The sequence below is a fragment of the Diprion similis genome, chromosome 8 (assembly GCF_021155765.1).
Source record: "Diprion similis isolate iyDipSimi1 chromosome 8, iyDipSimi1.1, whole genome shotgun sequence".
Taxonomy (NCBI): Eukaryota; Metazoa; Arthropoda; class Insecta; order Hymenoptera; family Diprionidae; genus Diprion; species Diprion similis.
Window position 1 is genome coordinate 23,447,227 of NC_060112.1, and position 16,609 is coordinate 23,463,835.

Sequence of the window (16,609 nt, forward strand, 5' to 3'; positions counted from 1 at the left end):
CTGAATATAAGCCGTTTCTGTTAATGTCTCGATGGTCGCAGCACGTCGAACAAACGTGTCTAACGAATAAATGTTGTTCCCCGGATACTTGAATTTACTTTCATTCATGTAAGAATAAAAATAAAATATTTTTCTTTTTATCTCTCTGTTGTTGTAGTTGTTTTTCTCTCTCTCTCTCTCTCTCTCTCTCTGCTTCTTCCACACTCTGTGAAAATATCAACCCGACTCGAGTTGGACTAAAAACAAACACCGCGTACATGAGAGTATGTGTTTTACTTTTTTTTTTTTTTCTATTGTTTTTTATCTGTAACATTTCTCTCCGACGAAATCGGACAAATCGTAATCCTGATGACGTCGGGATTAATTTGGTGACGCTTTAATATACTTTGCCGAGCCGATTGCATCAGCTATCAGCCTGTTCGAGAGTATAAATTAAAACAAAAGAAAAGCATCCAATCTGGTAATCAAACGATGCTCGACCCCCTGAGCTCATTTGGATATGTGCGTTCAATGAGTTAAGTACGAGGTAAGGTTCAACGAAAAGAGGGTCAGTCGGTCGTTTGAACCCTAATTGTGAGAGACTCCCAAGCATTTGAAGCATAACGAAATATACCATGTGTTCAAATAATTGGAGTGGATGTACGTTATATGGACGTATGTGGTATAAACGGACCAGACGAGGCTGACGAAATTTTTGCCGTTCTTTTCGTTAGCGATGTGCGATTATTAAGAATATAATTGCGGCTTGTAGATCGCATGCTGGCTCCTTCAAATAATTTATATTAATTAATACTCGCGAATTATATACGTACGAGCAGCAGATCCAGGGCAAAGATGCGAAATGTTGCGTCAGTTTTGCAACGTTCTCTGACAAATTGCAATGAATCGTGTATAAAAGAGTGAAAAATTTATCGTAATTACGATTAGTTTTAAGGATAATAATCACTTGGATACAATATTATACTGAAGATACGAATATGTACTGCAAAAAAAGTGTCAGCGAAGTATTGAAAGATTATGCAACAATTGATAATGGTGAATCTGTAAATGATGTTGAATCTTCACGGTACCTTGAACGGGTGAAAATTTTATAACGATAAAAAAAAAAAAATCAAACTTATTATCACGCCGCTCGGTGAAATTATGTTGGTACTGACGTTAAACGTAAGACTCGTGGTTCTTAACCGCGGACGTGAAAGGAATGGAATCTGACGCTGCTGAACTGGATCGAAACGAGTATGCAGATCGATATTCGCATCAAATTTGCTCGTTTTAACTAGTGCATTTCCATATTAAATCCATACAATTTCATTACAGTGGGTTAACCGGTTAGCGTCAATCTGTGAGATGAAACGTTGGCAAATTTTGCGAAGGTACATTTTTTTAACAATTATCTTATATTACCATTAAAGGAAAAAGGAGAAAAAGAAAAATGTGATTTCAGGAACACCGTGAGGTCGACGGTTGTTAATAAATAGATGCTATTTATGGAAACGGACGGAGACTCATTCCGAGATAACGACTCTCGGTAATCTTGAACAACGGTCATTTAATGAACTCTACCTCGTTTCTGGGCACTTCCAACGGCCTTGAACTCGTCAATGCCGGCAAATATCAGGCGCAATTTGTCTAAAACGAAATTCACGATCATTCGGAAGAAGACCAAAGATTAGGTCGATCGGTGGAGAAGATCCGATTGTACCACATTGAGCGGGTTGAAAGTCAACAAAAGTTGTTTTCCAACGCATATTTCATTCGGTATATTAACTCAACGTACCTAAACAGAAGTAGATTCACTTGGTAGGAAGTTTTTTGCCTTGTATGTTCGTATATTTTATCAAAACCAATCAGCTGTTATCGCTGTGTGACACCATATTGTTCTGGTCAGACATCAACTTGAGGAAATCTCTGTATAAGTTGCGTTCACCGCATGAGAAAATTCCTAAAAATATTTCCGAGAAATCCAAGACAGTCGAGTAAAAAAGTTCAAGAACTATAATTACATTACAAGCCTATCTAGATTATAAATTATCGTGATTACGCCAGTAGTTTAGAAATAGGAAAATGGGCACTGATAAACATTGCAGTTGTACAAAATTTTCCTCAAAGTATTATGCAACAACTGTTAACGTCGTTGAACGGTTTCGATTACCCCTCGAGAAGATTAAGTTTTCCTCATTGCTTTTGAGTCCCAGAGAAGTTAAAGATCGAATTGAAGTTGAATTTATTCAACGAACTAAGGACTCAAGGTCGTATTTAGTCCAGACAAATCTACGGGATTGCCTGGACTGATCCGTAAAAGTGAATGATTTCGGGAAATTAAATTACATACATGAAGTGAAGAAAAAAATTTAAAAAAAAAATAAGATAAACAATAATAATCGATATAAAATAAATACAGTAAATAAAAAGGTTGTACATACATATAACATATTGTTTAAAAACTTGTAACGACGGTAGATACGTAATAAATACAACTCGGAGTATGGCTTTGTACAATATTGCAGAAAAAAATAAATACGTAGCTAGAATAAAGTAATGAGAGAGAGACAGAGAGAGAGAGAGAGAGAGAGAGAGAGAGAGAGAGAGAGAGAGAGAGAAGCTAATGCAGCAGTCGCCGAGTGGGGAAGCCTCACTAGGGGGATTCACAGGAGAGGGTTGGGGAATGGAGGGGAACCACCGCGTGCACTGACATTGCGACTAAGCGTGCGATGAATCGACGGTGGTGAATTTATATAGACGAGTACGCGGCAGAAGGCGCTGACACAACAGTGATGCCTTCGAAGCCGAGCAGGGAATCGATCAGTGGCTGAATTTCCGGGGAACGGAGAACCGGGAAGATACGAAAATCTGGAGGAAGGTCGTTCGTGTTTGTCTGGGAAAACGAACCGGTTCCAGATAATTTATTGCCGACGCGAAAGAATATTGTACTGTACACGTATACCTACTGACCGAGGAGATTCTGACTAACCGGCGACGTTGCACATCTCGGATTTATAATAAATCTTGTGAGTACCGAAGGTGATAAGGAATGTACTAGTCAGACTGGTACGTATAAACTTATCGTGCGTTTAAACGCTGCACGCGTCATTCATTGGCTCCTGTATCAGCTCTTTGTACAGTTCATTTCTGAACCAATCACTATCCGCGTGATTATCTTATACTCGTTTGAATTTTCGCGCGCTTTGTCGGTAAATGCTGTAATGCTTATAGTTTGGGAAATAAAGCGATTGCCCGATATTTTTTTCTTTCTTTCAAATGATTTTCGACAATCTGGGATTATTTGTTGGATCTTTTGTTCGACGGTGGCAGTTGCATTTGGTCACGAAAATACTCGGCTTTATAATAAATGGAATGCGCCGCGAATTACTTGTCGAGAAAAAGTTGAATTCTTACATTTTCTTAACGACACATTAAGCATCGCTGAAGCAATGATTCATCTTTGTCGTAACAATAATCTTGTGCATAGTTTTCTTTGGTAATCTTTTATGGATAGAATAATGGTGGCGGAAAATCCTTTTCAGATACTTGCGCGGTTTTACAGTGATAAATCTATCGTTTAATTACCAGAGTTATGCGATTGTGTTACACGATTTATCCATAATTCTTTGCATGCCGTGTATCTGATGGAATATCGGAGTCACGAGAAATGACGAAATGTCGTTTAGTGCGACCGACACGACATTTTTTTCCCTATTCTTTCGACCGTATTATCTCGTCGGCCTTCGATTTATAAATACCCAAACACACGGTCTGATTGATCGCAGAATTTTCATGGTTCTAAGACAGGTATATAGTATCGGGAATTGGTAAACAATTTTTACCACAATTGACTTCGTTTTCCTTTGTTTCAACGGTTTTCAAAAAATTGTATACTTATTATTATTCAATTCAACCTGCAGACTCTTCTCAACTTTAATGATAAAAAAAAAAAAGTACAAGCTGACTCGATTAGCGAAGATGATGAGGAATTTGAATCTAATTAAATCTCGCGTTTTCTCTTCATATATATCTGCTTCTCTGCAGCTGCTGAACTCAGCAGCTTCGGTGACAGTTTTCAAACGCAGCTCAGAGAGTCAGGAATTAAATTCAATCTATTTGTGGACGGATTTAACCCGCACAGCGATCATACCGCGTCCGAAAAAAAATAATTTGCGGTAAGCCTTGTGTGAAATAACTTTCTCTGCATACCGCAAAATCGGGGACACGGCCCTTATGAACCTGCTGAAGGTTTAGTGAAAGAAGAAATCGTTGTGTAATCCGAACGGATAAGTCGAGCCGGTTTTGTGTGCACTGAATCTATTTCAATGAGACGGAAATTTAGTGAAGAAATATTTTCAATTGCACGTAAATCGAAACTCGTGGTTCAAATTCTCGTTGTCAGTCTGATGCAAAAACTGCTGGACAAACCTTATCGCAGACACAATTGAGATAAAGTAGGTAATAGTTAATGCTAATCCCGTGTAATACAGGTTTCTAAACAAAACAACGTGTGCATCGTGACTGTATGTGACTGTATTATCAATCTCACACATGCTATAAATTTCAGTTGCGATAAACGATATCTATTACACGAATGTCTGTCAACGCAAATTTAAGAGTCGAAGCATATATAATTGTCACGAATTTAAAAACAGCGATTTGAGAAAATTTAAAACAGTAATTTGAACTGAATTATAGAAACCATCTTCGTTTTCTGTTAAACTTTGAACTGGAGCATTACACAATGTGCTAATAATTAATCGAATTCTATTTCGAGACTATTTACATATCTCGTACGCGAAAAATTTTTCGCCATAAAAAATTGTTGCGCTATACTGACTTTGCCATAGAACATGGAACTAAGAATTCAATCGGAATCTAGTCTCGAGGTTCAATTAACGTAATCATAAACAATGCGTTTCAACCCATTGAGTTGCCTGGAGTTTTATACTTATTGTGATTCGTAAAGCAAATATTGTACGCCAAAGTGCACGTCTGGGGTTTGAGAGCAGCTTAATTGTCAAAGTGTGTTAGAATCACGGCATCACGTGAGTTTAAAATTCCGTCCGCGTATAACTATTTTCGCCAGAGCACGGACTGCAGGCAATATATAACTTAACTAAATTTCCGTCGAAAAAGCGCGGTCGCGGCTTCCTTTTACAGCAATCTCTTCATGTCCACCGATAAACTGCGTGTTATAATTTAACGACGGGATATATCCGTTTATGTAAGCCAGTTTCAATCAGAAACCTGTTGGTCCAGTCTCAGTGGCTGAAGGTGAGCCACAAGCCGCGCGAATCTTGAGTTTTTAAATTTCGAACGTCGCGATATAAGAATCACGAGTTTAAAAATTGCGGCAGCGGTTCTATCCGCAGGAAATTTGACCAACTTTCAGTGTCAGTGCACCGAATTAATTCCGATTTACTATCCTTGGATACATATAAGTATAGGTATACATATATATAACGGTGAGAACAAATGTCGCGTGTCGAAAGTTAACGGTCGGGCAAATAAATTACCGAAATATATATACAGTTTAAATGCTGTGCTTTGCGAAAAGTGAAGTGTGCAATATAGATGGAAGTAGAACTTAATCAGTCACCAGACTCCAATCATTTTACACTATATTATTTTTATGTATGATCTTATATCGTTGTGTTTTATTGCAGGTCAAGTTTCGCGACGTGTCGATGCAGATTGCCAGACTGATAATTGTGTTCCACACAAGCTTGTCTGCACGATCAAACGTACAAACGCGGCCTCAAACTGACATTAAATGTTTCAAATAGCCACGCGATTAGCTCGCGATATTAACCGCACGTGTCAACCACAGAAGTCGAAAATTGTAAATCTGTTACGTATTTGCTGTAAAAATTGCGCAAGCAGAGTCGTATTTGTGTTCCATAAGTATGGATGGAATTTCAAAAATGGCACTGCCGCCCATTGAGTCAACTAACAGAAGGACATTAGGTATACCTAAATTGCGCGGTATTGTAACGTAAATAATGTCACGGATATGCAAAATCTTCTAAATTATTACAGAATTTTCTAATTCGAAATAATTACAGCTGTATTGAATTGTACTCGGCATACATTATTACACAGCGTTCTGTTCCTGCAACGGTAAGAACGTACAGCGTTTGATCTTAAGACAGGAAAGTTTTCAGGTGACCCACTAAACGATTGGTATATACCTGCAATAGGCACGTTGAGGACATACATACGTTTTACTGCCACCTCGTTCCTCTTTACCTGACTGCTTATCACGATTATGGGAAAACGCAAACAGTCGGTCAAGCTGCGGTCACCGTTAATAGAAAGACTCTCTTCATACGTGGTTATTACCTTTTTTCAAAAAAAATTTGTAACCCAAGTCCTTGGAGAATGGCACTCATTTGCAATTTTCTACATATACGCTCCGGATGTGAACGTTTGTTTGATTCTCAACATATGCACGATATATACTCTAAGTATTCATTCGGCGTATAATAATTTTTAACGGTATGAATAGAAGCGTGCGAAGAATAATCGTGTCAGAGTAACTGTGTAAAGAATGGAAAAAATACGGTGGAATATTAATATTTTTTCAGCTGAATACGTCAAAGACGGATCGAGTATCCATCGCAAGACCAAATATGTACAATGTACATACACTTGAAGGCTGGATTGATAGGTGAACGTGTAGGCTATCACATATTTTTGCCTTGACATATTCGCCCGTTTTAACCTCTCAAGCCCAGAACCAGTAACAATGAGAATAAATACAATCCGGAGTTGCTGAAGGCTGTGTCAAAAGATTCAGGAAAAAATGATCAAGTACATTACCGCTGTACAGAAATTAAAAAAAAAAAAAAAAACTAATCGCAAGCTTTCGAATTCCCATCAATAATTTTCCCGCCAATTAATAACTTCGTTCAAATATTCGCCTGCGTCACGAACCTCCGGCGAATCAGAAATCTTGACAATCACGTGAGGATCTCGCGGGAAGCACTTAAAATTTGAACTTCAATTTAAACGTCGAAACAAGCACTGCACACACCCTTCGAGCGTCACACAAGAAAGAAGAACCATGAGCAGAAAAAGTGACCTTTGCTAAAATATTTCGAAATCATGAGTATAAGTAACTGTACGAATAGTACGAGGTGCCATTGGCTGATTCGAAAGCTGCAGCTGAACCAGACGATAGCAATAATCGCGTTGATTCCAAGAACTCCAGATCAGCTGTTCATTTAAACTCCATTCGATTTATCAATTCCGAGTAGCCGAGGGCAATGACTGACAGTCTCAAGTATAAATAAACTTAGTAATATGCAAAACAAATCCTACGTGACTGTAAACTTTTACCAGAAACCTGCCGACCCAGGAATCATAACTAGAAAGCACGCCGACAACGTGCAACGAAATTCGGAAGCTTAATTTTCAGTTTTCAGGCGACCGTCAGTGATGAAATAATATCCAAATCGTTTTTGCCATATTTTTTCACAGCATAAAGTAGCTCGCGATGATTAATTAGAGTTAAATATAATTGTATGGGGGGAATAAATTTACAAGTGCATCACTTTGTTGGCCATGTTGATTTTATGACAGGTTCGAATGCGTTTCCATTCAAACACATTTCGAATGTATTTAACGGTCGAAACTTTAGCCCATTGTGACACTCAGTGACCAAAAATATTTCTAAAAAATGATCGAATTGAGCGATTCAATCACATGTGTGTGAGATTTGGATTACGTTTCCTAATTTAGTACCGTAGTGGGGGCTGCACGAGATCAACGCCTTTGTATTCGTAGTGTTTTCAGTACGTATTGTACAATGTATATACTAGATACAAAATACAAATGACACATACATACGGGGTGACCCATTAAATGTGCATTAAATCAAGAAGTCAAAAATAATAATTTCGCGCCGGCGAAATGACACTATCATGCAATAAACATCTCATTGGTAACTGTAATCCCAGATTGAAACGACTCGTTTCTAACCTGTTTTCTCTTTGTCTCGCACCTGTCACTCGACCTGTCAAATCTACGGGCAATCGATTCACGCGTATTTAAATCATTGTGTTGAAGTACCATAAGTTTTTACATTGTTACTCTGTATCCGATTATTAATACTACATTCGAACGTTAGTTATTTTCCTCGTTTCTCACGATATGACAGTGACGTTTATAGGTTATAATTACTCTTAAGAATAAAAAAGGTATTGAATTTAGACAACCGGTTTTAATATTTTGCAAAACAAATCACTGAATTTTGTTTAAATCTATCCGCAATTGGTTGTCCATCACTAATTATTAGACAGGTTTAAATTTTGCATAAACTTTCTTGTATTGTCGAAGTGTACGCAGCATATATATTATTTCCTTTATAGATATGAAAATAATTGAAACACAAAACTTTCCATTCACAACATATATACGAAACAATTAACAAAGTAGATTGCATAATCTCAATGCGATGGACAAGTGACTTCTTTGTTTTTTTATCGTATGAATTCTAACCATTTACAATACTTCGTCCTTTCTTCATATCCGCTCTAACGTCATATTTAGAAATTCAAGTAAAAACAATTAAACCAGAGATACCGATAAAACACTTTAATCATGCCTTTGTTGTTTTTTCTGTTCCAGGCAATTTGAAAAATGATTATTCAACAGTATACATGGCTCTTTGTGCTCTTAGGTATGTATCGATCGAAACAAGTGATCAGTTGATGTTAAAAATATTCCATATTTGTACTCATCTTGTTTTTTTGCTTTCCGCAGCCGTAGGTAGGACCTTAGCCGACTTCACTGTGTCAGAGAAAGATTTAACAGTCACAGCGGGTGGTCAGAACACGTTCAATCTCTATTTGAAGCAAGTATATACCCATATTCCGCTCATCACTTTTTATTTATCTGTTATTCTTAACTCTCTGTACTGCCACCTCATTCTTATCAGCTTTCTAGTGCTATTAAGTAGGTTACATATTACGATGTATAATTATACCTTGACCGAATTACGATCTCTGTAATTCCAAGATCAGAAAATATGCTTAGTCCGCAATGTTCATTTCCATTTAAAAGTTTGCAGATTCAAAACTTGCATTTCCACGCTCTTTTATTCAGATCGTTGTTAACGACTCATTGATTAATGTCGGTGAACCAATTTCATTGGCTTTTAACGATGTCCTCTTACACTTATATTCACATAATCGTACTTTGCGATATTGTTTCTTTCCTCTATGACGACAGCTAGCCGGAAAACTCCTGAGAATTTCGTTGCCTCAGAGTACACTGAATGCATTAAGCAAACGCTGAGCTAAATTCCAGGAAGAATTTGTTCATTCAGCAAATTCTATGTAATAATATTAAGACCGTTGCACTAGAACAATGATAATGCAAAGTCGTACTTGAAAAACAATGAATTTCAATTACTAAAATTGGGTGTTGTTCTATTGGTATTTGTCTGATGCTGGGTGTATTTTATTTTTTGCAAAACGTACCAATTGCCTGGAAGTCTTACTCAAGCTAATCACATCCGTACGATAGTCGATAATTGATTGTCACGATATCTTTCCAGCAACTCATTGTCTGAGGACATAGAAGTCAGATTTGACACACAGCATTCAGATTTGGTCAAGACAGATCCAGCAAATTTTTCACTCTCTGCTACAAACACAACCACAAAATGGACTATCACAGTATTTGGTCTAAGTGCGGGCTATTCTATAGTTTCCGCAAATATTACACCCAGCGATGCCGCATCGTAAGTATAAGCAAACCTCTGAAAATTATGTCAGTTTACTCAAACATTTCGAATCATTAATACTACAGGAAAATACATGTTGAAAAAAGCAAAATATTTTTATCCAGTCTCGTCATAGTTTTATCAGTATGTAATTTTCAATTGAATTCAAATTGGTTGAATAAATTTTCCATTGCGGTGATGTAACCATATATGTGTTATTTACCATTCGACCTACTGATGTTATCTGGAAAGCTGTCGGAAATATTTCGGTGTGCTCTCATTTTCTGTTTCCATCAAAATAAACGATCAAATTATTGAAGAAGATGATAGTTGTATCAATGTTTATTGTTTATCAGTTTCGTGGTGGTGCACATTTCGCTTGATAACCTCCTGAACTTTGTCTGTGATCAAGTATGATGCTTGGACAGTATTCTTCTGAAATTCGACGTGTAAAGACGTGTTCCTAAAGAAGGTGAAATACTGTGTTTCAAAATTTAACGGTGCTCGTTGGAAAATAGTGAATTTGTTATATTCATAAATTATTTGTGAAAGTTTTTATCGCGAGTATACTTTTAAATATTGATAAAAAATCTAAAATGACTATTTACAATGTTATAATAATACCTGAATCTGAATATAGATTGGGAAACTTTGACTTCAAGTAAGAAATTGCACAAATAGCCATTCGCCAACCAATTTATGTCTTGATTTTTTATTCAAAAATTCATTCACATTATAAATATTAATTTCAGTGTTACCGATGCCTTCGTACGTGTGACTATAGAAAAATCAGAGCTTCTGCGTCACGTGAGTGTCGTAGTTGGTTGGGTGTATTTCTTAGCATGGAGCGTCAGTTTTTACCCCCAAATTTACATCAACTACAAACGCAAGAGTGTAGTGGGTCTGAATTTTGATTTCTTGTCGTTAAATATCGTCGGTTTTGTGATGTACAGTTTGTTCAACTGTGGACTCTATTGGATTCCCGAAATTGAGGTAAATTTCGAAAGCACAATATTAATTCCACGTCGCTGATTCAATGGCGATATGTTTGCAAACTTAATCAGATCATTTCATCTTACAGCAAGAATATTTCAATCGCTATCCCAAGGGTTTAAACCCTGTCAAAGTGAACGATGTCGTCTTTGCATTGCATGCCGTGTTTGCAACGACAGTTACAATCCTACAGTGTTTCGTTTACGAGGTTAGTATGTTACTTTATCAAACCAACTCAGTTTGTGGATCTTTGAACTTGGCCTACTTAAAAAGTCAAGTTTTTTTCCACGCTACTGATTACAAATAGACACTGCTGAAGGAATGTGAAGTTTTTTTCATTTGATCAGATGTTTCGTCCGTATCTTAGCAAAAATAAACTAACAACTGACTGATTGTGAGTAACGCAGTAGATATTACACTCTTCATTATTCATTCCTACAAACTAAATTGCTACAGAGAAAAGTACAGATGATGCGTAGTATCATCTGGAATCAATAGCATCCAAATAAAACTCATCTAAATAATGAATAAATACGTTTAATAAATATTAAACAGTGTTGAAAGTTTTGTGGTATTGGCAGAGCATGATAAAACATTCAGATATTAATCTACACTGGTTCGAAACTTTATGTAACTTAGTGTAATTTGTTAAATTTCAGAGAGGGACGCAGAGAGTCTCAATAATGGCTCGTGTGATACATGGAATTTTTGCAATATTTATACTAGTCTCAGTAATTCTAGCTGGAGTAGACACAATCAAATGGTTAGACTTTTTGTATTACTGCAGCTACGTAAAGCTGGCTATTACGCTTATCAAATATGTACCACAGGCGTTTTATAATTACAAAAGAAAATCAACGATAGGATGGAGTATCGGGAATATATTTTTGGATTTCACCGGCGGCATGTTATCGATGCTGCAAATGATACTCGATGCATACAATTATGGTAAAAATGAAGACAAAAATTCGTTAAAACAATATTATATTTACTTTCAATTGAAGGTTTTACTTACAGTCAACTGATATCATTTTAAAGATAAAATTTTTTCAAATGTCATTGGAATATATTCCAAAGTTTGAATTGCCAAGTTTCAAGGCCAAATAAGTCGTATTCGTACACGCTCTATCGGATTTTCCCAAAAGATGATATTCGATATTTTCCGACAGATGACTGGGACAGCATTTTCGGAGATCCAACAAAGTTTGGACTAGGATTTTTCTCCGTTGCTTTTGACATTTTCTTCCTTGTACAGCATTATGTATTATACAGGTATGTGAAAGTATCTAAAATCGGTCCCGATTCTAATAAGTTTTACTATTGATTGAAATATCTTGGCTTGCTAAACGTTTATCTGGGAATATGTTCAGAAATATTGTGCCAAACTATTGCATGTCAGCTTTTGCTTTACTAACCAGCTTTATTTAACAATTAATCCGCACACCTTTGATATGCACTTTGCATGATTTAGCTCGTTATACTATTTTTTTTTCTGGGTTAGCAATAAGAATCATTTACAGCTTGAGCCAAAAGAAAATGAATGAAACAAAATTGGCCCCAAGTATATTTTGGCAAACCGTTTATTGTGGCGAAACTCAACATAATTTTTTCAATTGGAGAATAAATTTGTCGAATATTAGGCAAAGGTACTTTTTAGAATCAAACCCTGCCGGACTTAAACTTTAAGATCTGTTACCAAATATCGCTGCAAAGCGATTCGCTGCTGAAACTGGAACTGGGGTAGAGCAAGAGTTTTTACCTTTACAGACACGCCAGCGAAAAGCAGATTGACCTGAAAGGACGAGTATAGTACAACTTTACGGCGGTACAACTTTAGCTTACACGTCATGCCTTTTCCACCTTTTATACATATTTATTACTTAATGAACTGCATATCGCAGTATAGTTGATTGTGATGTACGTAGATGAATTTTTGGTAGTACCTTAGAAGAGTATAATAAGATACAAGAGTTCAAAACTGTTACACTTTTGTATATAAATCTCTGTAATATAACGTGAGGAATATTTATTGAATTGAGAATGTTAACATTTTTCAGTGTAAACTTCAGCTTGAAAAAGAAAATAAATTAGTTAAATAAAATTAGACCGACAGTATTTGTACTTAAATTTGTATGTTATGCATTGTTAACATCAATGCGAAGTAAGGAGACAAGTACTCATTTTCTCTTATTATACTCTTTGGTTGTTAGAAATGTAGATACGTGTCTATGTAGTTTTTTTTATGATAGTGAAACGAAACACTGTGTGCTTTAGTTACTATTATTTTTACATAATTAGGTGGTGTCTATAGCCCACATATATACCTACACGTATACATACTTATTCGTATATATATATATATATATTATATACATATTTATTATAATCATGTTCCCAAAGCGTCTTAATGTCACGTACGTGAATGATTAGAAAATTCTTCTGGTACAATTTTGTAGTTCCCTAATGATGTTTCCCAACATCGTATGTATATTCTTGTCTGTAAAGCATGCTGTGTACAAAATTGTCATTTTTTTTTTGTAGTAAAATATCCGCTCATTATCCTTAAGAAAATCCTCTATAAATACCAGGCTAGGTACCCTGTGAGATTTGTTCCATCTTATAATAGATGATATTAATTGTGTAACTGGAAACCGGACAATAAGCAAATATACTAAACGTGTAAATTTTCATGAAACGTAATTATCACAAAAGAAGTCACTGTGAATAGAACAATAGTGTTGGTGTAAATACTATTTTATTATGTTTGTTACAACGCTTCTTGTCTCTGAATATTTCGTTTCAATGGGAACAAGATTCCATATAAAAAAATTTACAATCCTTTAAAAGAAAACTGAAATACCCATATCTTAAATACAGATCGACTCCAAAAAAACTTGTGTTGGATTTCATTGAAAAAGTTTCGCATCAAATTGGTGCAACATCAGAATACGCTTATTTTAGTATCATGTCGTAGGTGTTCTTGTGTGTAGACCAAGAATGTTATGTATTATTCAATACAGTATTTGTAAAGTTTTAAAAACGCATTTTACACCCATTTTTTCATTTTATACGTATATTCAAAATAATAATCGTTAAAAAATAAAGCTTAATTCGATGAATCTATGACCTGCTCATCTGTCTCCATCTTACGTTTCAATGGGCACAGTTTTCATGCGAGAAAATAAAGCGTATAAACCATTTGTAGAACAAACATCCAATCATGTATGTTTATGGTCGCCGGAGAGTGAACGATGGTTGTCATAATTTTTGTATGATGCAAATGTACGCTAATTGGAAGTTATGTTTATAGATTTGGGTACCTGCCCAGTGCCTGATCCATCTATAATCAGGCTAGACTGTACCCAGAGTTTAGATCGTAGAACATGAGGCGATGTAAGCTACAGTAGCTAGAAATCATAGAATAAGCATTCACGATGGTAAATTCTGATCGGTCCCATAGTTAGACGCAGTTCCTTATTTCTCAGGAAACGGCAAGACGGTTACTTCAGTTTACATGTGATTGGGTCAGATGAGACTATTGCATCCACTTACTGTAGTCCCTCTTGCAAATAGTAAATGGTAAGGCAAAGAAAACACTACTTATTCAATGTCGCAGCCTGTTAAGGACCGAAGGGAAAAAGAGAAAACCGTGCAACTCCAGTATCAGCATTGATTTCATCTGTTTCAAGCCCATACCTAATACATGTAATTTATATGCATATTTACTTATGACATTTAATATACCTGTGCACGTCAATTTGCATGCTGCATGTGTGTACACTGTATATTATACACATTATGGCGATTTCTCATGTTACGTACAAATTCCATCATGACAATAGATCTCCGTCATTGCTGTAACATATGTTAGGTACTGCTATCTTTATAAAAATTTTCAAAACCTTAAACAATTACTAAATTAAATGTAATAAAAGAAATATTTTTTATTATACTTGTTTAAGTTATTATTCTAGCTATTGATACGAACACTATAGTACAGTATTAACACTGCATTCTTGATCTGTGGTTGCAAAGGCTTCACAGTAACAAAATGTATAATAAAATAGCAAGTATGTATTGAAAGAAGGTTGACTTATGTCTGGTGATTATCAGTTAGATAATTCGATTGCCTTCAAATTATATGAGTAACGACCGGAACGTCTGATCTTAGGCTTGTACGTACAGTGATTTTAGATTCTTTATAACTTTACTGTATTTCGTAACTAACATTTTAATTCACTAATCTTATCAAAACTAATTCTATAAAAAAAAAAAAAAATAATTCTCGACTATTGAAGGGGATCTGGGCTATAATTTGCATATAAAATTTGTTTCCATGCATATTTTGCAGTCAAATTAGCTCAGACATCGTTATTTGAAAAGACGACTTATCAGTTTCGCTTTGTAAAAACTGGGAGGGAAGAGGGACTGAGAAATGATTATAACTAATTTATAAAAGATTTTTAACAGTCTAAATAGATAACTTATATCTTACATACAATGTTATGCCACACTTGACACGCCGGGGCAAAGGTGAAAGAAAATGAGTAGAAGGAGGTGGCGAGAGGGGGGGAGGGGGGGATATCTCTCCTAAAATTGATGTGCCACTAGCTTGTTTTGACAATGTATGCTGTCATTAGAGGTATTTGATATTTTTTGTTTTTTATTTATCGTCGATTTGAAAAGTATTTCATTCGATAATAAAACTTTTCTGTTTTATTGCATTCATACTTGCGCCCCATTAAAGTTTGGTCTGATTTTGAAAATATAAAAGAACAAACTTGATCATAAAACATTACTTTATTTTATAATTGTATATGTATATCTAGATATGTTAATTTATTTACGTATATTGGAGTACAATTTATAATTATATTATTATTACTCTGTACAGGGACCGTAATGATTATATGGAGCTCCCAGAAGACTGCTGTGAAGATCAAAATCAAGAAAATCATCGGGTAGATACCAGCCTAGGTTACCAAGCTATCGATAAATGAACCATTTAATCAAATAACAAATTATAAATTGTTTTAATATTTTTAATAAACAAGAAAATATTTATTTAATTAAGTTAATCTCTACTTGTAAATACAAAATCCAGATTCTAATTACAGATTTGCTCCATTTACTACGTTAAGTTATTTGATTGTCTAAATGTTCATCAAGTTCGTATGAATATTTTTTAACTGCAATTTTAAATATAGAACAAGGACGAGTAGATTACAGTAGCTATAATCATATACTTTTACATATTCGTTTATTAAACAGTTTATACGTGCAGCTTTCATGCTTTTTAATCGGTCCGACGGACGGTGGTGCTTACAGTAAAACAAAGTCAATACAGTCCGCAATATCAGGTCGAACAAATTAATGTATTGCGGACAACTCAAGTTATGTCACTGACTGTAATGGTTGCCACAATTGTCAGTAACAATTATGCTTCTTATTAGTTAATTCTAATAGAAAAAAATGCAAAATGAAGCTCGATCTACGTACATATGAATAAAACGAACCCAAATAGAATTGAATATTTGTTTGCGAAGGTTTAAATTTAAAAAATTTACCCACTCGGATTACTTCGATTTATACTCCGCGATTTATAATTCTTCTCATATATCACACAGTTTTCGTTAATCAGTGACGCTTCTTGCGCCTGTAACTTTTCATTCTGTAGTTTTCTGGTGATGTTTTCAATATACCCTTTGCTTTCTTTAGCTTTTCCACACTTTAATCGATACCGTTCTATAAGTGTGTACTACACTCCGTGAAGGGTCTTTTGCCTTAATATATTCTGAATGGGCCTTGATATGACTTGGGCATTGTATTTTCCTATAACTTTAGTACCAAATATTTATCTGTACTGTTTATTTGTTATATCGCCACAAGTGACTCCGTGAT

At 35.5% G+C, this 16,609-nt stretch overlaps 1 protein-coding gene and 1 long non-coding RNA gene across 3 annotated transcripts; one reads left to right on the forward strand and one right to left on the reverse strand.

Moving 5' to 3' along the window:
- The first annotated feature begins 8,610 nt into the window (after positions 1 to 8,610).
- On the forward strand, positions 8,611 to 15,789 carry LOC124410048 (cystinosin homolog). 2 transcript variants are annotated; one of them, XM_046888164.1, is made up of 8 exons: positions 8,611 to 8,668; positions 8,752 to 8,842; positions 9,548 to 9,733; positions 10,468 to 10,708; positions 10,797 to 10,916; positions 11,368 to 11,656; positions 11,878 to 11,980; positions 12,476 to 12,767. In XM_046888164.1, exons 1-8 carry the CDS (start codon positions 8,629 to 8,631, stop codon positions 12,516 to 12,518), a joined length of 1,113 nt encoding a protein of 370 aa, XP_046744120.1. In that variant the 5' UTR covers positions 8,611 to 8,628; the 3' UTR covers positions 12,519 to 12,767. The 2 variants fall into 2 exon arrangements, with proteins under 2 accessions (XP_046744120.1, XP_046744119.1); XM_046888163.1 differs by lacking the exon at positions 12,476 to 12,767 and adding an exon at positions 15,603 to 15,789 and having other exon boundaries at positions 8,614 to 8,668.
- Positions 13,123 to 13,394, reverse strand: LOC124410053. Its single transcript, XR_006929563.1, has 2 exons — positions 13,361 to 13,394; positions 13,123 to 13,306 (listed from the first exon to the last, which is right to left on the reverse strand). It is a non-coding gene; the product is annotated as an uncharacterized LOC124410053 (long non-coding RNA).
- Positions 15,790 to 16,609: the final 820 nt, after the last annotated feature.